General features: G+C 48.7%; 2 protein-coding genes across 2 annotated transcripts in view; both read left to right on the top strand.

Moving 5' to 3' along the window:
- The first annotated feature begins 2,926 nt into the window (after window positions 1-2,926).
- The window catches only part of LOC130851805 (M1-specific T cell receptor beta chain-like), a 32,604-nt gene continuing 11,701 nt past the window's right edge, over window positions 2,927-23,829 (top strand). Inside the window, 3 exon segments of the mRNA XM_057732539.1 lie at window positions 2,927-2,960; window positions 3,230-3,534; window positions 20,566-20,629. Coding sequence (XP_057588522.1) covers window positions 2,927-2,960; window positions 3,230-3,534; window positions 20,566-20,629 — 403 coding nt within the window.
- LOC130851012 (anionic trypsin) lies at window positions 11,273-14,739 on the top strand. The gene is made up of 5 exons (XM_057730677.1): window positions 11,273-11,318; window positions 12,277-12,436; window positions 13,504-13,757; window positions 14,122-14,258; window positions 14,541-14,739. Exons 1-5 carry the CDS (start codon window positions 11,279-11,281, stop codon window positions 14,691-14,693), a joined length of 744 nt encoding a protein of 247 aa, XP_057586660.1. The 5' UTR covers window positions 11,273-11,278; the 3' UTR covers window positions 14,694-14,739.

The following is a 23,829-nucleotide window of genomic DNA, read 5'->3' as shown; positions in this document are numbered from 1 at the left end:
CCTTGAAGTTTTTTACTTCTCACAGCAAACATCGTCCAGACTCAGAAAATCAACTGCAAGAGGATAGAACAGGTATGAGTCCCTGAGTCTGTGCTACCTGGGTCCTTCCCCATCACAGCTGCCATCACCTCAACCAAGCCTCTGGTAGAGAGCACTATCCCCAGACCCAGTTCCTCTCCTCATCTGTGCTGATCCACAGTACGCCTTCTTCCAACATCTCTCCCCTTGCTTCGTTTTGGTTATGAAGTTAAACATACACCTACCTGCAGTTGCATAGCGGGAACTGGCCATCCCCACATCTGCCCTGGGGCACAGCCAGAGCCCTGCAGTCTCTGAAGGGAGCTGTACTCAAGGACTCAGATCCCTGGGGCTGGTCATTCTTTTTTACAACACTTGCATTCCTAGTCCTGAGATTGCATTCCTAGGTCTCTTTATCTGAGGCCTTGGGCTTTGGGCAGAGGGCTTTCTCAGGCCAAGGCCATCTCATGGGAGAAGGAGGGAGAATCCTGGGACACTTCCCTCACTCTGACTCAGTGCCTCGCCCCCCTTCGCACCCTCCTCTCCCACCCCAGGGTCCAAAAACCTGCCAGTGCTTTTTGTTCGGAGCTCTCTCAACAGTGAGAAGACCCCCACATCTGTGCTGATCTGCCGGACCCTTGAGCAGCTCGGCATCACATCAAGGAAGTGGAATGGGGAGTCAGTTTTTCCTTCAGTTTTAGACTCTTACTTACGCCATCACCGTGAGTAATTGGGCAATTTTCAGAAGAATTTAAGATTGCCAAAACAGAAAAAAGATTTTGGGTTCTTTTGGAAGAAAGTTTGATATATTTGACCAAGAGATTTTAATGTATTTGATGTTTCATGGCCAAAAAGAACCTGAAATAGTCTATACCTTTTACCAGGATAATACTTAGTGGGGTTTATTTTGAACCACGGTCTCTAGCATCTCCCATAGATGTAGAGGCTACACACACACACACACACACACACACACACCCCATAGAAAATGGTTACTGGAATATCATTATCCCTAACATACCACATTTTCTCTATGATAAGGTAAATTGTTTTTCACAGTTTTATTTTTCTAAAATATTGGCAAATCCTGTAATCAATATTCATTTCTAACATAGTAGAATTAACCACCACCCAAAAATGACAATTAAGTTTTTAAAGGTACACGTTATAATAGATGGCATCTCAGAGTCAAAGAAATAAGTTAGTTTGCAAGAATTTCTTTCTAGAGGTCCCTTGTTTCCTTTAGGGTATTAAATCTGTAGTTCTCAGTCACCTACCAACTTCTGCTCTACTAAGGCAAAAGCAACTGCAAACATGAGGTGATCCCTAGTGGTACCCATGTTCACTTTTGAGCTTTGGTGTCACATAGACGTGGATTTGAGTCCTGCCTCGGTCACTTTCTCTTGGATTATGTGAACTTGGTTAGGTTATATAAAGTCTTTGCATCTAATCTCTAAAATTTCATAATCTATAAAAATGGGATCATAGTTCCCTAAGTAGTCTAATTCATAGATAGACTGTAATAACACATGTAAAAAGTAAGTGCTCAAAAAAATTAACTCAGATTTTATACAAGTATTAAACTGTTTCAGGAAGTCATAATACATGATAGAGGAAGTCAAGTGGATGATAAAAAAGGACCACATAGCACTGTGGTCACATGTTACACAGGGATGATCTGTCTCATAGTCCACATTGAGCTGAATCAGAATAGAAGAGACCTTATTATAAATAGCCATTGAGTAGAAAAGGAACCAAATAGTTAGAATGAGATGACCAAAATGAGGAGGAGATGTGAGACAATAGAGACAATGCATTTAAGCTGTGAATTAATGAATGAGGGAGCTGAGAAGAAAAGAGGCAATAAAGATGAATTTCTGAGCCTAGACAACAAAACTAGTGGGGATACCATTTATTATTTTTTTTATTAATTTTTATTGGAGTATAGTTGCTTTGCAATGTTGTATTTGTTTCTGCTGTGCAGCAAAACAAATCAGTTATATATGTATATATATATATATCCCCTCTTTTTTGGATTTCCTTCTCATTTAGATCACCACAGAGCGTTGAGTGGAGTTCCCTGTGCTATACAGTAGTTTTTCTTTAGTTATCTATTTTATACATAGTATCAATAGTGTATGTACTTCAATCCCAACCTCCCAATTCATTCCATCCCCTCTTCCCTGCTTGGTGTCCATAGGTTTGCTCTCTATGTCTGTGTCTCTATTTCTGCTTTGCAAATAAGTTTATCTGTATCATTTTTCTAGATTCCACATGTAAGCAATATTATATGCTATTTGTTTTTCTCTTTCTAACTTACTTCATTCTGTATGACAATCTCTAGGTCTATCCATGTCTCTGCAAATGGCACAATTTCATTCTTTTTTATGGTTGAGTAATATTCCATTGCATATACATGTGCCACTCGTTAACATGAATGGATTCAGAAGTAGGAGCCACTTTATCGGAGTAGCTATCAGGGAAGGAAAAATGAGTTTGGGACAACCAAAATAAAGACTCAGCAGACAGTTGAAATTCTGAATTATGTTTCCCTAATATTCTAAAATTTTACCTTTAGTTATCTGAGGTCAATAGTGCATCCCATTCTTGCTTTGTACCCAAGGAGTAGCACATACGTGGTGCTCAATAATGATGGATGGGGCGGTGGTGGATACACGGTGGCTAGACCGCAGTTGCCGGCTGGGAGCCTTGTGAATGAAGATCCAGCTGAAGTGAAGAGCCACACAGCTCCACTAGGGGGCAGACAAGTCTCCATATTCTGCAGAAACTCAACTTCCTATGACGGGAGGGGCACAGAGCCAGTAGGGATGAGCTCCACGGTGGTGAAGGAAGATGAACGTGAATTTGACGTCTTAGTGCCTTTTCTCTGCAAAGAGAACATCTAAAGATGTTGACTCTTCTGCTGCTTCTCCTGGGACTAGGTATGATGGCCTTATCCTGGGGGGAGGCTTGGGGTGCATGTGGATGCTGAGAAGAGGAGGAGAGGGTCTGAGGCCACCAGTCAGGGGGTGGGGAATGTTGGATTAGAGGATCCTGACACAATAACACTTGGCAGAATGAAACCAAAGTGTAGACAGTGCTACAGGATTCTTTGGGAGCCAAGGTGATATTGCAGCAAATAGTGAAAGACCTTCCTGCCTGGGGACAAGCTTGTCAGCCCTCATGGGTTTTTCTATCTCTCTGTAACTAGGCTCTGTGTCCGGTGCTCTCCTCTCTTAAAAGCCAAGCAAGGACATCTGTCAACGCGGGACCTCCACAACAATCCAGTGTCAGGTGGATAGCCAGGTCACCTTCATGTACTGGTACCGTCAGCTTCCAGGACAGAGTTTGGTGCTGATGGCCACGGCGAATCAGGGCTCTGAGGCCACTTACGAGAGTGGGTTTCCCAAGGCCAAGTTTCCCATTAGCCACCCAAACCTGACATTCTCAGTTCTGACCGTGAGCAATGGGATCCCTGAAGACAGTGGCTCTTACTTCTGCAGTGCTGGAGACACAGTGCAGGGCACAGATCAAAGGTCTCAGCAAGAACCCCTGCTCCCCACTACCTGGCTCCCCTCCGGGTGAGCCTGAGAACCCTGGGAGGCAGGCTGGAGGGGGAAACCACAGCTCTAGGGCAGATGCAGCTGCCTGTGTGCTGATGGGTGGGGATGGGTGTGAATGGGTAGGATGGGATGGGAGAGAATGGGTAGGACCAGCTGGAGGGCTCCATCCGCAGACAGGAAGGGTAGCTGCTGGAGGTTGAGGATAAAATTTCTTCCAGAGGAGTTTAGAAATACTCAGTAAAGACAATCAGATACAGTTTGCCCTCAAGTGGCAGAGTCAGAAATACCCCTTAAGTATTTTATCTCAAGGCTGCATTTAGCCTGTTCTCTATCCATACACACAGGTCAGAAGGCCCTTAGTCATCTTGATATCGTGCTAGTCGATTACACTGATGGCATTATGCTGATTGTTCTTGGTGAAAGGAAATTATAAAGTACTCTAGATACCCAGGTAGGACATCTGTATGCCAGACCAATGTGAACCTCAGATCGTATAATACTGTAGTATTTATTGAAAAAAAATCCATGTATAAGTAGACTGGAGTAGTTCAAACCCCATGTTGTTCAAGCATCAACTCTATATACTATATACACATTATATATATATATATATATATAGACACACACACACATATTTAAATTTACTGTCTGCCTTTCATAGCTATACTTCCTAACATATGTATGGACACACACACACACATAAATACACAAGGATGCCATAAAAGCAAGGACCTTTTGTATCGTCTTCATTGCTGTTTCCGTAAAGCTTAGAAAAAGTACAGGAACATCACAGGCATTCAGTAAGTATTTACTTGGTATTACGAACTGAACTGTGTTCCTCCAAAACTCATATGTTGCAGTCCTAACCCCCAGTCCTCAGAATGTAACTGTATTTGGAAATAGGATCTTTAAAGAAATAATTTAAATGTGGCCATGAGGGTGGGGCTTTATCCAATCTGGTTGGTGACCTTATTAGAAAAGATTAGGACGCACAAGGAGAGACACCAGGGATGTGCCCACAGAAGAAGGGCCACGTGAAGACACAGAGAGAAGAAGGCCATCCGCAAGCCAAGGAGAGGGGCCTCAGGAGAAACCAACCCTGTTGATACTGTTGACAAAAATAATCAATAAACAACCTGTAATACGAATAGAAGCAAACTTTTTTGAGCCAAACTGAGGACTATATCCCGGAAGACAGCCTCTCAGATAACTCCGAGGAACTGCTCCCGAGAAGCATGGTTTTCAGCCCAGTTTTATATCTTGTCAGAACAAAGAGCATTAAACAAGTCAGGGACACATTCCTTCAAGGTTTTAAAAAAAAAATAGATGAGCCCGAACACAGTGAGTCAGTATGGCTTTGGCCCCTGGGAAGGGAGTCATATCATTGCAGGAGTATCAGCACTGGCGTCCCAGGAAGGGAAACATTTTATTTTTTAACACAGATATTTTTTACTTCTGGTCAATGTGCCCTTTTCTTTGATAATTAAAGCAGACATACAATGTATTGGGTTGGACAAAAAGTTCATTCGGGTTTTTCTGTAACGTCTGATTCACAAACCCAAATGAACTTTTTGGCCAACCCAATATGCATGCTAGGCTACAAACAGGCTGTTTCAGTTAGCATAAAATTCAAATTAACTCCTATACAAGCCACAGTGACTTCTCCATACCTCAATAGGTGAAAGTTTCTTTTATCAACACCTTGATCGTGGACTTCTGGCTCCCAGAACTGTGAGAAAATAGATTTCCGCTGTTTAAGACACCTGGTCTGCGGTATTTTGTTATGGCAGCCCTAGCAAACTAATACATTGAGTAAATAAATGTGATTCGGCAGAAAAGAGAAACATTTGCCAAGTATGTGGATTTCCCTGGAGAAAAACGCTACAAAAAGCATTTGAGTTTAGGCAATGTAAGGCCATTAAAAATGAACTAGATTGTTATAACAGGGAGGGAACAGAGGATTTCACCTTTCTGTTTGAGTAGAGTGGTGGCCCAAAAACATGTGTGCCAACCCCCTGTGCCCCCCATCCCCACCCCCGGGCTGGGAAAGGGAACAGATGTGATGGGGTCTAGAGACGTAAGCCCAGAACCTGCTCAAACACAGTGGCTCTGAACTTGGACGGTCCTCAGATTTGAACTGTGTTAGTTCCTGTGTGGACTGAACACTCAGTTCTGAGCCTTGGGAGCCTTTTGAAGGTCCTCCTGGACAGGTCGGCTTATAGGAAGTGGGCTGACCAGTTGGCTGCCTTCCAAGTGGACCACACAGTCTAGAGTTTTTGCAAGCTAAGTGAGTGGAGGGAGCTCAGCTGACTGGGCTTATCACTGAACTTGACTTGTGGGGCTCCATCTGGATCTAATATGATTTACAAAAATACATACACCTGTCATTTCTTAAACTCTGAGTATCGTGGTACAAGTCATGGCTGCTACGATAATAACAGCTCACATGGGTATTCCTCCCAGACTCTTCATTGGCTTTCCTCTGCTTATTCTCAGTAGACTCTGGAGTCACTTAAGCAGCATTAATAAGCCCAGGATGAGACAAGGAATGACTGAAATGTGAACAGAAAGGCCATTACATTATAGGAACCAATCTATCTTTAGATAAAAAGCTTCACTTGCTACAGACTCCCCCATTTACCCCTGAAGAGTAGATAAAATATGCAAGCAGACTTGCCCAACTTCCTTGCTTCAAGGTGGGGAGCAGTAGCCTGGTGGGGAGGAAGGGCACTACTCTGTTTAGCCCACCAGTCAGTGACCAGTCTATGCCCCTAGTCTCTGTCTCACTCTTGAGTTTTTCCAGATCACAGACACCACCCCTTCACTATCCAGATTCAGTGATTCCCAGGCTGAGACATTCAAGAAAATAGTTCTTATTGGATACAGAGAAATTGCTCAATGGGGAAAATACGTAGTTTAGAAAAAAATCACAGAAGAGGGAAGGAGTTGGGAGTTTGGAGGAAAGACATCTAAGAAGCTGACAATCTGGTTGAAGGTGGTAAAGGACCTGGGGGCCAAGGAGGAGCTGACTAGAGCCGAGGAGAAATACTGAGCTGGGGGACTTGGGGAGGGAAGCATTTCTTAAAAAGAAACTAATGATTTGGAATCTGACAAAAATCTACTTTTCAGACCAATGGGAGGTCTGAAAGACACCACAATGTAGCAGCATGATGGGAAACGGACTCAGCTTCCATAGGGAAAGCTAAGTTCTGGTGTCATTTATGGATTCTTTAGCTGGGTCACCCTGGAGAAGTCCCTGAACCTCTTAGCTTTAGATTTTTCATTAGTAAAAAGGAAAAAATGGTATCTGTTGCCCAACTCACAAGGCTGTATGAGAATCAGATCAGGAGAAGGGAAGCCAAACGTTCTCTGGTGGAGCTTGCGGACTCTGGAGTGGAGCTGCCGTGCTTAAATCCCATCTCTACTACTTCCTGGCTGCGTGACCTTGAGAAAGTGACTTCCCCTCCATGAAGCATATCTTGTCATCTATAAAATGGGCAACCCCATAGGTGGTTGTGATGATAAAGTGAAAAAGGTCCATGAAGGACTCACACAACATGTGGTACAGTAAGCACACTGAAACGATTCCCCATTATCATAATGAAAAGGCAGTGGCTTGATATGCCAAGAGCTAAAAATCAACTAGGAAAATATCAGAGAAATAGACAAAGGAATCCACAATTCAGGATGAGCAGCGCTAAGTGCCGCAGAGACTTATACCAATTGAATTTGGGCAAAGGTGGACCCAAACGCATCCTACACATCTGAGCCTGGAGTATGAGGTAATGGTCTCCACTATATCTATCTTCTCTGCCTGTAAGGTGACCTCTGATACGTTGACCAAAACTCACCTCATACTGTATTGTGGGTGTGATGGTTGATTCTAAGGGGGAGCACAAAACATCAGGAGAAGGCTAGTCTTAGAGCTTTAGACACAGAAAAGCACAGACACATGGGGGTTCCCTTTTAGACAGAATCAGAGCCACAAGCACCAATTCAAAAGCTTTCTCCTTTTTCCCAAGATAATTTCCTATCTCCTACCAAAGGTCACCTCCGCATACCTGTCCAGGGCATGCTGGTATCTGCAGCAAGAGTCTCTCCTTATCCTCTAAGGCAGGACTTGCTATGAAGATCCCACAATAAGAGGACAAAACAAAACAGCATACTTCATGATATTTATGAAAAAATCCTCTATTACAGAGTCTCCACACCTGGGTGAGCTACCTGTGCCTTAAACATGGCCCAGTGGGGCCCAAGGCCATGGCAAGGTAGGGCTGTGAGGCCAGGTGCTCGTGGAAGATTAATTCAAGCTTCTCTTTCTGCCAGGGACACGAGTATCAGGAGGGGTCCGGATATAGTTTGTCCCTTGGCTTGACCCCTTAGCTGCCATCTGCTGTGGTTCCCATGCTTCACAGGACTTTCCCTGTATTCCAGCAGCCTTGAGGCCAGCTCTGCCACTTTTAGACCTCATTCTCCAGCAAGAGAGAACCTTTCTGATTCTCAGTCTCATCCTCTGTAGAAGGAAATAGTGTTGTTCTACACACCTCACAGTTGAAACATTTATGAAAAGTAAAACTTGAAACTCAACACAAATGAAAAATATTTACAAATGAAGCAATTGACAAAGGATTTATCTGCAAAATATACAAGCAGCTCATGCAGCTCAATATCAAAAAAAACCAACCCCATCCAAAAATGAGCAGAAGACCTAAATAGACATTTCTCCAAAGAAGACTTAAAGATGGCCAACAAACACAGGAGAAGATGTTCAGCATCACTAATCATTTGATAAATGAAAATCAAAACCACAACGAGGTATCACCTCACAATGGCCATCATCAATAAATCTAGAAACAATAAATGCTGGAGAGGCTGTAGAGAAAAGGGAACCCTCCTGCACTGTTGGTGGAAATGTAAATTGATACAGCCACTAAGGAGAATAGTATGGAGGTTCCTTAAAAAACTAAAAATAGAACTACTATATGACCCAGCAATCCCACTACTGGGCATATACCCTGAGAAAACCACAATCCAAAAAGATACATGCACCCTTATGTTCATTGCAGCACTATTTACAATAGCCAGAACATGGAAGCAACCTAAATGCCCATCAACAGATGAATGGATAAAGAAGATGTGGCACATATATACAATGGAATATTACTCAGCCATAAAAAGGAATGAAACTGACTTATTTGTAGTGATGTGGATGGAGCTAGAGTCTGTCATACAGAGTAAGTCAGAAAGAGGAAAATACTGTATGCTAACGCATATATATGTCATGTAAAAAAAAAACCAAAAAACAAATGGTACTGATGAACTCAGTGGCAGGGGAAGAATAAAGATGCAGATGTAGAGAACAGACTTGAGGACACAGGGTGGGGGGGTGGGGGGAAGGAGAAGCTAGAATGAAGTGAGAGAGTAGCATTAACATATATTCACTACCAGACAAGAACAAGGATGCAGATACAGAGAATGGACTGGAGAACTCGAGGTTTGGGAGGGGGCGGGGGGTGAAGGGGAAAATGAGACGAAGCGAGAGAGTAGCACAGACATGTATATACTACCAACTGTAAAATAGTCAGTGGGAAGTTGTTGTATAACAAAGGGAGTCCAACTCGAGGATGGAAGATGCCTTAGAGGACTGGGGCGGGGAGGGTGGGGGGGGACTTGAGGGGGGGAGTCAAGGAAGGGAGGGAATACGGGGATATGTGTATAAAAACAGATGATTGAACCTGGTGTACCCCCCAAAAAAAATAATAAAAAAAAAAAAGAAAAAAAAAAACATATATTCACTACCAAATGTAAGATAGATGGCTAGCAGGAAGCAACTGCATAACACAGGGAGATCAACTCGATGATGGGTGATGACCTAGAGGGGTGGGGTAGGGACGGTGGAAGGGAGGCTCAAGAGAGAAGGGATATGGGGACATATGTATACATATAGCTGATTCACTTTGTGGTACAGTGGAAACTGCACAACAGTGTAAAGCAATTATACTCTAAAGATTTGGAAAAAAAAAAACCCCAAAAACCTCTTAATTGAAACAGAAAAAAAAAAAAGAAATTCAGCATAACACTGCTGCTTCTGTGTGGGAAAGATCTTTCGTTTAAAAGCTGTCAGGCACTAAACAAATATAGCAGTATCCCTGCCTAGATATGAGCCCATCAGATCAGGGATTAGAGGTGCAGTAAGGATGGGGAGAGCTCTGAGCAGTGGGTGTCCTGTCGTGGAGAAGCTGGCTTCCAGGCAGGCCAGGCACAGAACCAGAAGACGCCCTGTGGGTCCCTCTCTACCCACAAGTCTCATGCTGCACCTCCCCCAGTTCACTCTGTTTCCATTTACTCCATCCCTCCAGCCTACTTCCTGTCTTGCCACCAGACTTCTGAGCATTTCTGACTTTGTTCACCATCTCCAGAACATTTGCTCATATTTACCTTTCCGAGAATTCATGTGTGAACTTTGCCCACTGCTGCCCATCAGGAACCCTGAGCTCAGAGGAGCTGAGAAGGAGAAGTCACCTGGTTCACATTGTTAGACTCAAGCACAGATGCCAGTTGCATCTCCACCCTTCTGGCCAGGTTGTGCCTCAATAGATGTCCTGTCTTAATGGTCATGGCAGATTGCAAACTGAGATCATTTCTGGCAAGATTCACTCTGCACTGAGCCCAGAAAAATAGGCCCACTGCATCAAAAATAGAAAATTCCAGAATTCCTCCACCTTCAATGTTGTTTTCAATCACCCAATACTCAACTTTTATCGTGTGCCAATTTCTCTGCCTACTGGTGATTCTCTGATCAGGACCCAAATTTACCATTGTTCAAACCTTTTCTAATATCTGATCTGGAGCACACAATTCTAGCTCAGGCCATCAAGCTCCTAGCAGGTGGGGGCAATTTTCATCACCGTTAGGGCAGGTTGCTAGGGTGACCAGGAGGCTGCTTAATGAGAACCTATGGCAACATGAGCAGTGAGGGAGACAAGGAAGAGGAGAAATGTGGTAGTGGTCTTCTGTTTCCCCCAATGTATCAGGTAAACACCTACTTAACCCTTGGCCCCTCCTCCTTCCAAATGACCCCCTTTCCACAAACCTTGATAGGAAGGAGAACCAGCTTGAAAGCCCAGACTCATAAGAAACTCTGCCTCTCCCATCTCAACACCTCTTGATGTTGGGATCCTGGTTCCCCAAGGCTTTGGATTTGACCTTCCTACCCAGTGGTTTAGCCTTGAGAAGGGTCTTTGTGTTTACAGGTATGACTTAGTCAAGACTTCTTTCCTCTCATGGGACCAGGATACCAAGCAGTCAAGTTTGTCACAAATATCAACTCCACGAGGTCAGAGGATTCTCTGAGGCCCAGGTCACTCTCCCCTTCCTAAGCCTGATATCCTCCGTGTAGTTTAAGAAAGCCCAGCTGTGATATGTAGGGTCTTATCTCCCCGTTTCCCTCATCCCAGACTCCTCCTGCGAATCAGTCTTCCTCCCTGTCCTCAGAAGCTACGTTTCCTTATCACCCATAAGTCGTGAATCCACAGAGTGGCTAAACATAGCAGAACTGATGCAAGACTCCAGGAACAGGAAAGCTGCAGGTGTGTTTGTACCGGGGGGAGGTGACCCTCCACCCTCACCCATGCCTGCTCCCTCTCCTGGGGAGGTATAAAGGCTCTGCCTCAGCCACTCGGCTGCACTTCTCCACCATGAATCCGCTGCTGATCCTCGCCTTTCTGGGAGCGGCTGGTGAGTCCTATGGTTGCTTCGGGTCCCACTCCCCTCCTCCTGCCTCTCCTGTTGCACCTGCGCACGGAGATCCTACCGTCCTGTCCAGCACCCCTCCTTTCCGCTCTGAGGCTCTCTTAAGCCTCGTTCTCTCCCCTTCTGCCAGACTCCACTCCCATCCCCCTCACCCATCCATTTCAGGGCTTTGTTGGGAGAGGCAAGAAAGGGAGACCAGGTGGGGATGATCTGTGAAATGAACCAGGACTTGAGGCTTGGCCACGACAGCTTTAGGATAGCTCCCGTGTAGCTGTTCCTAACCTTGGATGCAGCTGGGGAGATGGAAAGAAGACTCATGCCAGCGTCCTATTCACCAGCCTGGGGTGTGGCCAGGGCCTTGACCTTTCAAGCTGCCCAGGTAGTGTTAAGATTCCCAGATGTCCATCCACAGCTGCAAATCACTGTTCTATCGGCCCATAACAGTAATTACCTTTGTCCTGCGCAATGGGTCCTTGGCCTCACTCTGCAGATGTGAACAGAGGGAGGAGCTGGGTACAGCCAGGGCTACGCGTCCGATCTTCCTAGTGAGGCCAACCCATCGTGACAAGCTGGTGCTGAAATTGCTATGGGGAGTAGACTGGTGATGAATAAGAGAGAGAGAAGCATTCAGTGGGTGAGAGGACCACATTCAGACCCTATCGCACTGAGTGCACTGTGAGGGGGTGTCTTGTCCTTGCCCTGTGACCTCAGTGGAGGTCTGGGCCTGAGGCCCCGCAGGGTCCCCAGCTCTGTGCCCTGCGGACACACAGAGCAGCTAGGGAGAGCAGCCTCCTGTGAGACAAGCCGGGGATGCTCCCCGGTGGCCTCCCTCTCATCCCTGCGCTCGTCCGGGACTCCCAATCACCGCGGTCCCGCCGCGGGGCTCCGGGCTCCACCCCCAGGCCCCGCTGAACTGCCTTCTCCCTTCCTGTCCCCGCTCCAGTTGCCTTCCCCACGGACGACGATGACAAGATCGTGGGGGGCTACACCTGCGAGAAGAATTCCGTCCCCTACCAGGTGTCCCTGAACTCCGGCTACCACTTCTGCGGGGGCTCCCTCATCAGCGACCAGTGGGTGGTGTCCGCGGCTCACTGCTACAAGTCGTAAGTGCTGGGCCCCCGACTCCGAAGCCGCCACCCGGGGCCCTCTGGAAGGGCTGGGGTCCATCCAGGGTGTTGCTGAGGTCCAGGAACGATGATGGGGGAGGCAAGAAGTGGGTGATGGCAGCTGGCTGGCAGGAGCTGTGGGTGAAGGGGGAGCACCCGATAGAAGTCACTCACACCCCAAATCAATCGCTCAAACAGCAAGGGCTGTGGGTCCTACAAGCAGGGATGGACCATTCTGGGGTAGGAATGGCCAGTGGGAAAAGCGGGCAAGGACCTCACACAAGTAAACTTTGCCAGTTGGCCACACATTAAAACCACCTAAAATATGTTAATATGTATACATGTGTGTGTATGTATATATATATGCAGATGCCTAGTTCCTATTTAACTCAGACCTTTTAGGAAGAGGGTCTGAATATTAGTGAGTTTTTGACGCCCTCTGCCTCTGGCAATTCTACTCTCCGGGCAGAGCTGAGGATCACTGCCGAGACCAAGGGTTCTCAAACCTGAGTGCGCATAAGAAGCACCTGGAGGTCCTGTTCAAGCACAGATTGCCGGGTCCCACCCCCAGGGTTTCTGATGTAGTGGGTCTGGGGCAAACCGAGACTTTGGATTGCTAATGAGTTCCCATGTAAGGCTGATGCTGCAGGTCCTGGGGCCGCACTTTAAGAAGCGCTGGATTAGATCATGAGGGATGCTTGTGTTTACCAGAGCAAGAAGGGAGGGAGTAGAAGTCACTGCCTGTAGTTGGCAAGGTTGCAGAGGATGAAGGATGCCTGGGGAACCTGCAGTGGCTCCGTGGCGCCCAGGGCACTGAATGCACGAGGGGTGGGGGAAAGGCGGCTGGAGAAGCAGAGGGAGGAGCGTCCCCAGCGGGACCCCTTGAAGGCATCCCTGCCCCACTGCCATCCCCACTGAAGTACGGAGGTTGTTGGTCTCACACCTGCACCGCCCCCCTGCTGCCCTGTGACATTCCTGCACCCCCACCTGCTCACAGGGAGAACCCAGGAGGCACGCGGGGATGTGGACTAAAGGCCTTTACTGTGCTTCCTCTCCCGCAATAGCCGCATCCAGGTGAGGCTGGGAGAACACAACATTGACGTGGTGGAGAGCGGTGAGCAGTTCATCAATGCGGCCAAGATCATCCGCCACCCCAGCTACAACAGCTGGACCCTGAACAATGACATCCTGCTGATCAAACTCTCCTCGCCTGCGGTCACCAATGCCCGGGTGGCTGCCATCGCTCTGCCCAGAGCCTGTGCACCTGCTGGCACCGAGTGCCTCATCTCTGGCTGGGGCAACACCCTGAGCTCTGGCTGTAAGTGGGACCCTCACAACTTCACGCTCCGACCTACACACCTTGCCCAGCACGGAGCATCCCTTGAGCTGGGCCCCCTTTGCTTCCAGTCTGCAAATTCATGTCAAGTGGTTACTACATGCAGGGCTCTCTGCTGGGTACCAGAGAGATGCAACGTGTCAAGGAGTTGAGCCCAAATATCAAAAGATAGGACAGATGTAGCCCTTGCTTTGAGCACCTCTAGGGAGGGTCTGCCGTGACCTTGTCGGGACGTGAAACCCACTGTTCCTTGGGGGTTTGGCCGCCCTCGACGTTCGGCACTGGATTGCCATCCCCTGGCCTGACCCACCGTTTTCTTTCCTTGATCTCTTCCTACGCCTCAAAGCCAACTACCCGGAGCTGCTGCAGTGCCTGGAGGCGCCACTGCTGAGTCAGGCTGAGTGTGAAGCCGCATACCCCGGAGAGATCACCAACAACATGGTCTGCGCCGGCTTCCTGGAGGGAGGCAAGGATTCCTGCCAGGTGCCTTGACCCTGCCACTCTGGGACCCCTGCGCAGACATGCAGCCTCCCTGGGAGCAGGACTGGAGTGTCCAGGGCTGTGGGGCTGACAGCGCAGACCCCCAGGCAGTGGTCTCCTGGAGAGACAAGGCGGGGTCTAGTGTGTGTGGCATCTCTTCACCCTGAGGAGGTTGTGCAGCCACAGAGCCACCGGGAATGGGGTCTTGTAAGGTTCAGACTGTGTGTGGCTCTGGTTCCCCTCTCTTCTCTCTTTATAAACGTTGTCCCACCACTTCCTCCCCAGGGTGACTCTGGTGGCCCTGTGGCCTGCAACGGAGAGCTTCAGGGCATTGTCTCCTGGGGCTACGGCTGTGCCCAGAAGGGCAAGCCTGGGGTCTACACCAAGGTCTGCAACTACGTGGACTGGATTCAGCAGACCATCGCTGCCAACAGCTAAAGCCCCTACCCGCCCCCCCCCCCATCGTTATGCTAATAAAGTGACTCTCATTGCCTAGGTCTGAGCCTGCTCCCTCCGGCCGCCTCACTCCGGGAAACATCCTCCCATCCGAGGTCAGACAGGGCTCTACCCCTTACAGAATGAACAGAGTGCCCCACTTCCCAAAATGTGTCCCATGGTACACCAATGCAGCAGCATGAAAGAGAAGGAACCCAGAAAATAACAATGAGGGGGAGGTTTTCTGGAGGAAAAGTCATTTCAGAAAGGCTGCATTGGCCTTGGTACGTCTCTGGGTCTTGAGTGTGGGGCTGATGTGTGCACACGTAGGGCGTGGTCTGTAAGAGCCCATACTTCCTCTCACGGGTACCCACACCTGGGGAAGCACCTGTGCCAATCACCTTGGCCTCTGCTGAGTCCCCTCTGAGCCCCAGCCTGTGTTCCCTCCTGGCAGCAGGGGCGCCGTTGGCCCCTATTTCCCAGCAGCTCATGTGTCTGAGGGAGACGAGAGCTCCCTGGGTCTCCATCCCTCACGCTCCTGAGACATTTGCCTTCCGTTCTTCCCATGTGGTGGTACCGATATGAACACACTGTACCGAGTCCTTAATAGGCACTTTCACATTGAGTCCCCTGCACCCTCTGGAGTGCTTATTACTCCAGCGGTACAGACAAGGAAACAGAGGCTCAGAGAAGGTTGTTAGCTTACCCACATCCCTCATCCAGCAAATGGCAGGTCTGGAGTTTGACCCCCGATGTTCCTGGCCCCAAAGCCCAGCCCCTGCTTCCTCGACCCCGTCTCATGGGCTCTCCAGCTGCAACTCCAGCTCTGCCATTCAACATCTCTGCAGCTCATCCCCTACCGCACGGCTCTTCCTGAGTGGTGATGGCCTCCTTCCCATCTTCTAACCCTGCACTCAGAGAGGTCCTGAACATTATTTGCTTTCTGGCTAATACCTTTCCTGATCTCCCACAGCTTTCAAAGCAGAAGCCAAGCGCTTCATCATGGAGATACAGGGTTCTTCCTGCTCTGCCCCTGCCTGTGTTCCAGCCTCGGTCTCCTTCACCCTCTTCCCTGCTGTGCTCCAGTGCTCAGAAGTCCTGGGGGTTCCTCCAATAAGCATGCACCTCTGACCTCTGGCTCTGGACACTACTGGTCCATCTGGTTTGACGCCCTTCCCACCCACCCCTTCACCCTCTTCCTGCTCCGGATCCTCTTCCCCACCTCCCTGCACTGGCCCCGTGGACCATCTGGTCTGAGGAAGGAGTCCTCCTTCTCTTCCATGCTTTCTTCTATACCAGTTCTGCTCAGGCTGCTGAGTGTATATGGTTGTGTCTACCTTGGCCTTCAACCACGAGCTTCTCATGGAAGAAATCTTGTCTTACTCATCCTGGTATATCTACTGATTAAACAACAGCTGGCATAGAATAGGCACCCAGTGATGGGATGAATGAAGTATGAGCTAGGAGTGGAGGCAAATGTACTGAAGAAAGAGGCTTCTAGAAGAATGGGTCTCAAAGTGTGGTCCCTGGACCAGGAGCATCAGAATCACCTGGGAATTTACAAGAAATGCAAATTCTTGGGCCCCACCCCAAACCTACAGAGTCAGAAATTCTAAGATGGAGCCCAGCGGCTTGCGTTGAACAAGACTTTCAGGTCATCCTGATGAATGCCCGAGCGTGGGGACCAGTGTGGTAGAGAGAGCCCTAGACCAATACTATCTGAAAACAGCAGGCACGGACGTCTTCACTAACTACATGCAGGCACCTTGATAAACCTCTGTGCGTATCATTCACGTCTCGCAAGAGCTCCTGAGATGGGTGTTACATGCACCGTCGTCATTCCCGCTTCACAGGTAAGGAGACTGGAGTTTAAAAAGCCTCAGTAACTTGCCCAAGGTCCACAGATGTAAGTGGAGGGCGTGGATGGGAGCCCCGCAGTCTGGCTACAGGAGGCGAGCTTGCCTGAGGGCGGGGCCTCCGCGGCTCAGGTGCAGCGCCCACCAGAGCCCCCGGAACGTAAGTGAGGAGGCCGGGGTGCTGTCTTCTCATCCCGCGCCGCTCTGGGGCACCCTTTAGCCTGTTCAGATTTCAGTTTCATCTGGGGAAATTCGGAGACAAAGTTTGAGTTCAAATGGGTCAATGGACGGGCTCAAAAGATTTCAAAAATTACACATAGGTGCTATTTGCGTATCTCCTCCCTACATCCGAAAACACACCTTGAGAAAGCCACACAGGTAACCTACCAGCTTCCCCGTGGGTCCCCCTGAGCACTATCCACTTTCTTCTCGCCCCCTCAAGTGGCCACGCTGAGACTGCAGCCGCTTAGGTCTAACAAAAAATAGGGAAAGGCTGCCCTCTGCTGCCCAAGATGATGAATGACCTCACTCGCACCAGCCTGACTGCTGATCTGAGCTCCTTTCACCCCCTCCCCCCCAAAAAAACAAGCTTTGCGGGCACTTGGCCTGCTAACAGTGTGATGACAGAGTGCCAAAGAGCTGGGACAAACCCTATCAGGATAAAACGTAGTTGTGAAACCAAGACAAAGTAGTAGTGTTATTTGTAAGTCCAAGTTGGGATGAGAGTCCCCAGCTAGATAGTCAAAAGGAAACTCCTACTTTGTAAATTACTGACAGGAAAAAGGGTGAGTAAGAGAGGAAAATACTACTCAGTACTAGATCAGAGTAAGTCACTACATTGATGAAAGTTCCTCGATGTGGAAAGGGAACAAGGAAGAGGCCTTGCCACCTTGCGATGGATAAAAGCAATCAATGACCTTTTATTGGGCTGCTGTGAGACGTCACTATTCCTGAGTTAAATAAACAGACTGTCTCCGCTTTTTCCTTTTCCCCTAAATTCTAAGAGCCGTGCCTTTGCAGCCAGCTCGTGGCACACCAGATCGCACTCTGCTGTGCTTCCTGCTAACACCTGGCCTTCTCCTCAAGGACCAGCAGTGGGTCCCACGACTGGTGCTGAAGTGGAAATACCCAGGATCATGTTGTACTTAATTGTTTATTTCAATACAAATTAAGAAACCTAGAGATTTTGAACTCAAAATATCCTGGGGACCACTCAGAAGTATGTATTTTTCACTAGTGTCCTAGGTAATTGGAGACTCACTGAGCAAATTCGGGGCCATACAACAGCTTCTTGTATAAACTGATCTTCTTTGGAAAAAAAATGACTTTGTAAATAAAACAATTTTTTTTTTGCAGTGGTAGATTTCAAAATATCACTGAAAGCAGTATTTTGTTGTTGTTTTTCTTTTAAAATTTTATTGTTTTACTTTAAAATAAAATAGATAATATCTATTTAAAATACAATAGCTATCTATAGCTCAAAATTCAACACAATAAAGTTGACACTGAGAAATGTTAATTTTACTTATATTATGTTTCTGTCTCCTCCGCTCATTCTTAATAGGTAATCACTTTTATCCATCACTTTTGTATCCTTCCAGTGTTTCTTCAGCAGCATCAAACAAGCAGAAGTATATTTCTTATTTTACCCCTTTGTTAGACAAAGGTAGCATATAGAAACCTTATTCTATAGCTTGTTTTTATCCAGTTAACAGTATATCTTAGAAAGCTTTCTATAGCAATATGAAACATTTTCATTCTTTTTTAGAATTGAATAATATTCTGTTTCGTGAATGTATCACAATTTATCTACCCAGTCCCTTACTAATGGGCACATGAGTTTTTCCCAATCTTTTTGCTATTCGAAATAATGCAAATACTTTGCACACTTTTTTTTATTTGTATGCAAGAGTAATTGCAGGATAAATTCCGAAAGGTGGATTTCTGGGTGAAAAAGTAAGCACATCTGTCATTTTTATAGATATTTCCAAATTGCTCCCATTAAGAGTTGCATTACTTCGCAAACCTACCAGCAATCAATGTGTAAAAGCGCATACTTCACCAGAAACTAACTAATAGAATGGTCTTCCATAACTCAGTTTTTCAATCAAATTGGTGAAAACTGACATTTCAATGTGGTTTTAGTTTTTTCCTATAGTTAAGCACCATTTGGATCTTTTTTTCTGAACCTCTGCTCTTTGCCATTTCTATTGGGCTGCTGGATTATTTTCTTATTGATTTCTAGGAGTTCATGATCGTGGGGAGATCATCCGTTATGATGAGAATAGCTAATGCTTTTCCCATATTGTCATTTATCTTTTAATTCCGTGTCTACTTCCCCCTGTATGTGTGTTATCGCTATGTGGTTGAGTTTGTCTTTTTTTCTTCTAGATGTTGTCAGTTTAAAAGGCAACAAATTAAAGCGCCATCTAGTGAAATGAGATGGAGACGACTCAACTGGAGGTTCAATTGCAAGGTCATCTTGTGCCGGGAAAATTAAATATCTACCAAAAACGTAAAATGTTTCTGCCCTTCAGGAAGAAGAGGGAGAAGAACTTGACCGTGATCATGTGGCCATGCAATTGCATTTGAACGTTCCTGAGACTGTATTCATCCAGTTCTCCACATCTGGTTCCCCCACTGCCCTCCTCTGAACTCTGATGTCTGAGGTCCACAGTGAGAAGTGTGGCAGCTGACGACTCACATGGTCCCACCTCAGCTCACACGTGTTAGAGATAACAGCTCTCAGCTGTCACTTCATCTACCCCTGGGAAAGCCCTACCGCTGTGTAGCTCGTGGCCAGTTCTCCTCCCAACCACCCTGGAGATTCAGAGGTGGGCCAACGGGGCACAGTCTGGGTACTGAGGGATTCCATTCTCAGATGAAAGGTGTGACCTCTGGGTTCCCAGCTTCTGGGACAGGCCCGGGATAGAAAGGGGCTGCTACTATGACGACAGCTTGCAGAGGGGCGGATGCCATGGAAACTAGCCCTCGATGCAAACACACAGCTTTGAGGAGCTCAGAAGGCCCTGAAGAAAGGGCGTGAGCCTGAGGAGGGAGCCCCCTGGCCTGATCTGTCCCCACCACCACCTCGCACCGAAGGTAGTGACGTCCCCGCCTCACTCTCCAATGCCCTCAAAGGGGCAGCTGCTCTGGTGGTTTCTCCCAGACTCCGACTCCTCCGAGGGGCGGACCCATGGGAGGGAGGGGCCGTTTTTGTATAAAGCTGTAACGTTGTGGGGACAGGGGGCCACGGTGATTCAACCCGACGGGGATCCTTTACAAAAACCTTTCTGCCTGTCCCAATGCCCACCACCCGTCCACTCTTCTCCCGGCTCACAGGCTCAAGGGTCAGAAAGCCTCCGCCCACCCCCCCTCCTCCGCCTTCCCATCCACCTGTCAAGCCAAGGCCATGGAGAAGGACAGGCCTGGATCATAGCTGAAGCTTCCAGGCAGAAAGGCCAGACGTGAGAAAATGCCTCCGTGGCCTCATGGGTGAAGGCCTCAGACAGACCCCTTTATCCCACCTCCATCCCACCCCCACCCAGGACAAGGTCAGTGGGAAAGTATGTGGGAGGTGATGCGTTTTATGAAGGAAGAAGCCAGCACTATCCCAGCCCTCCGTGGATAGTCACAGGTCTCTGGGACCCTACCCTCCTCCCCAGGCTCACATCCTCCTGATGGGCCCTTAAGAAGAATAAAAAAAAGGGGGCACAGGGCCCCCTGGATGGACCCTGGCCATGTTCTGTGGCCCCAAGAATCAAAAGTCAAAAATATTCTTCTGTGCAATATCTATAAAGCATAGGAGGGGATTCCTAGTCCCAGAGTCCACCAGACACCAACCAAGACCCCTTCCTCTCTGCACACATCACGTTTGTTTTCCTCCTTGCTCCGCATCACTGTGCAAACACTGAAGTCTTCTTTGGAGAAGGCACCAAGCTCACAGTTGTAGGTAAGACTGAGTCCAGGTCTTCCCTGGCCCCTCAGAGGGGAAGGCGGGTCCCAAATGTGTGTTGTAGGGTGGCTGTATTCTAATGTGCTATGACTATACCTTCGGCCCAGGGACCAAGCTGACGGTTGTAGGTAAGACCAGGGTCTCTAGGTAGGTACCATGAGGGAGGACCCTCGCCTGGGGAAGGTGGGAGGGAAGGGATGACCCAGCTCCTGGGTCCTGGGGCCCTGGAAAGCTGTGGAAGGGTATGCAGTGTGTTTGAAGGGGGCTGGTGGCTCTGGGAGGGAAGGGATCCCTGAAACCCCAAACTGTCCCCGAGCCCCAGCCGACAAGGGGAGGTTTTGAAGTGAACCTGGGAGGCTGTGCTTTGCAGACACCTACTATTTTGGGGAGGGAAGCCGGCTCACTGTCGTAGGTAAGCCAGTCAGGGCTGGAGGGCTGGGAACCTACAGGGAGGGGCAGGGTCCCGATGGAGCCTCCGCCTTGGGTGCCTAGGTTAAAGCGTGCTTTTATCAGAAAGGTCTGAATTCTTGTCCTAATGAGATGGACAGCCTCCATCTCCAATATCTTCATGGACTCGCTGTGCCAAACCTGGGTTTCCCTACCGGGAGGCAAGTAGCCTCAGCCAGAAAGGGGTCACCTTGTCCATCTCCTGTCTCCATGGAGGGTGCCCGTGATGGCCATGGTAGATGGGAGAGCCTCTGGCCTTGGATCTGTCAGTCCTGCCGTTTTCCTCCCTCACGCAGAAAGGAGACAGACACAGGAGAGTGAAGTAGGGAGTCACCCAGGGCCGAACTGGTCCTCTGACCACAGCTTTTCTGGTTGTACAGTTGTCACCTCCTCCACCTCCGGGAGTTAAAACTCCGCTAAGGAAAGGGAGAGGAGAGCTGCGGGTGGACAGAGGGAGGAAGGAATGGGAGGCACAGGCGCAGTTTCCCTACCAGGCTTTAGTGTTGTGTGACCAATGAAAGATTATACTTCGGCAGCGGAACCAAGCTTTCTGTGTTGGGTAAGGAAAGGTCTTCCCTGGGGATGGTGTGTTGTAAGGCTGGGGTTCTAGAAGTTCCCCATAAAGAAGGCAGGGACTGAGAACGCAGCAGAGGAAAGGCTGAGAGTGTGGGTGAGGAGAGAAGGTGCTAGAACCCCCCAGAAGTTCTGGGGGGGATGCTCGCTTCTGGAAAGAAGGGCCCCACACCGGCCTTTCTGAGATCTGCCACACCTGTGTTGTGCTGCGGAGCCACCAAGTGCAGTACGTTGGAGACGGGACTCGACTCTCTGTCCTGGGTAAGACGCAGGCCCCGGGAGGCAGGGCCATTGTCCCTTGGACCCGGAGTGTCTGTCTCTCCTCCCAGCCCTGGTGGAAGGGGCTTCCATAAACTCTGATCCCTGTGGGGCTTCCAAGGAGCTGGGTCTGCCACCGCTTTAGTGCGGCTTGGTTGCGTCCTCTGTTTCTCCTCTAGGCCTTCAGCCCGTGACCCTCTTCTGTCGGTGGTTCGTCCCTCCTTATGTGTGTGGACCGGCTCCTCCTAAGCCTCTTCCTCTTCCCCCCTTTCCCCAGAGTGTGCTTAGGCTTTTCTCCTAGGGCGATCCCTTTGGTCCAGAGCCATGAATCTAGGGAGAGAAGGGTGGCCATCCCTCTTCTCACGGTCTTGCCCTCTGGCTGAGGCCTCGGGGGGTTTTGCCACAGCCACCTGCAGCTGTGCTCCTATAATGCGCCCCTGCACTTTGGGATCGGCACCAGGCTCACCGTGACAGGTATCGGGAGGGGAGGGGGTGTAAGGATGGGGTCAGGACTGCCTTTCCCTCCCGGAGCATCTCCGGCTCCCGCCCGGCTCCTCAGCCAAGGGCTCCAAGCTGTGCTTCTGTCCTTCGTCTCCAGGCTTTGTGTTTTCTTGCTTTTCTCCTCATTGTTCTCCGGGACTCCTCTCATCTCCCCTGTTTTAGCAGGTGTTTTACTTTCCTTTTCTTATCTCATCTTCTCCGTTCCCAACCACCCCCGCCCCCCGCCATTCTAACTCTGATCCTGCACTGTTGACCCCATTTGGAGGAATAGCTCTGTCTTCTATGTTAAAATCCTCCCCCCAGCGCCTCCCTTCAGCTCAGAGCACTCTCCTCGCCTTCCTTGTCCTCCTCTCCGTCTCCACGCGTCTCCACTAGTCTCCAAGATCCATGTATGTCTTCCTGAGGTGGTTTTAGGGCTCAGGGGGCAGTGGGGGAGCAGCGTGGTGAGACTGGGGTGGTTTGAGGGGGGTTCCGGAGCCCTGAGGGCAGAAGTCCTTGTCACGGCATCATGTGAGCTTGCAGGGATGTCCCTGGGGAGCACTGCGCTTGGGGGGGGGGGGGGCGGTCAGAGGAGGTAGGTGAATAAACAGTTACAGCTGGAAACTTACACCATCTTAGCAACAGACAAGGCAGACAGAAGAGAAGTAGGTCAAATCTCAGGATCTGTGTTGAGATAATCAAGTCACAGGCCCATCGTGAAAAACTAACACAGCATTACCACCCTGGGGAGGAAGCAGGCAGGCGGGAGAAGTGGGGCGAGCGTAAGACGAGTCTGGGCTGGAGGTATAGAAACGGCCAGAGGAATGGACCGCAGAGGTCCTACAAGATTGGTTGGCTGGAGCAGGCTTAGTCCTGCAGGAGGGGGCACGTACCAGGGAGTGTCGTGGAAATTGGAAAGTACAAACCACTGGGCTTCCAAACGCCTGGCTTCTGGAGGAGGAGGGGCTCATGCAATTTGCAAAATGACCTACATGTCTCAGGCCATCTGAAATGTATAAACCAGAGTCGACAATGATAGTCTCTTGGAGTCCTGAAATTGTAAGGGACTCAATTATGTGAAAGTCCTTTGCAAAGGTCTCACCCTCTTGCAGCCATCTTTTTCATACCTGTTGTTTACCACCACGGTGGCACAGATTTTGCCTTTTTCCAAACCCATGTCTCAATTTTCCCATTAGAAACATTTCCCAAACTTGGATAAAGTGGAGACATCTGGGTTCGCCATATTTCTGCTCCACAAACTCATTCCCAGAAAAGAGTCGAACAGGGTACAATACATTCTGGCAACAAGGAAGGTGCCTAAAAGGTAGACCTGTTTTGTTTTGGGTTTTTTTTCATTCCTCCGTGTCTTCACATGAGGGCCTGCCTTCCAACAATTCCAGAAATTCTCTCCCTTCTGTCAGGCATGTAAAAGGGCCTGGGACTTTATAACATGAATCCTCTGATGAACCAGCCCTCGAACTTTGGGATTTGTTCGTTTTCAAGCTCTTGCTACTTGTCTGCATGTAAAGCATAGATTTGAAGCGGGTAGAGAGGTTTGCTGGGCACTGGA

Source organism: Hippopotamus amphibius, chromosome 4 (assembly GCF_030028045.1).
Source record: "Hippopotamus amphibius kiboko isolate mHipAmp2 chromosome 4, mHipAmp2.hap2, whole genome shotgun sequence".
In the NCBI taxonomy this organism is placed as follows: domain Eukaryota; kingdom Metazoa; phylum Chordata; class Mammalia; order Artiodactyla; family Hippopotamidae; genus Hippopotamus; species Hippopotamus amphibius.
This window is presented reverse-complemented; position numbering and strand designations above follow the sequence as displayed.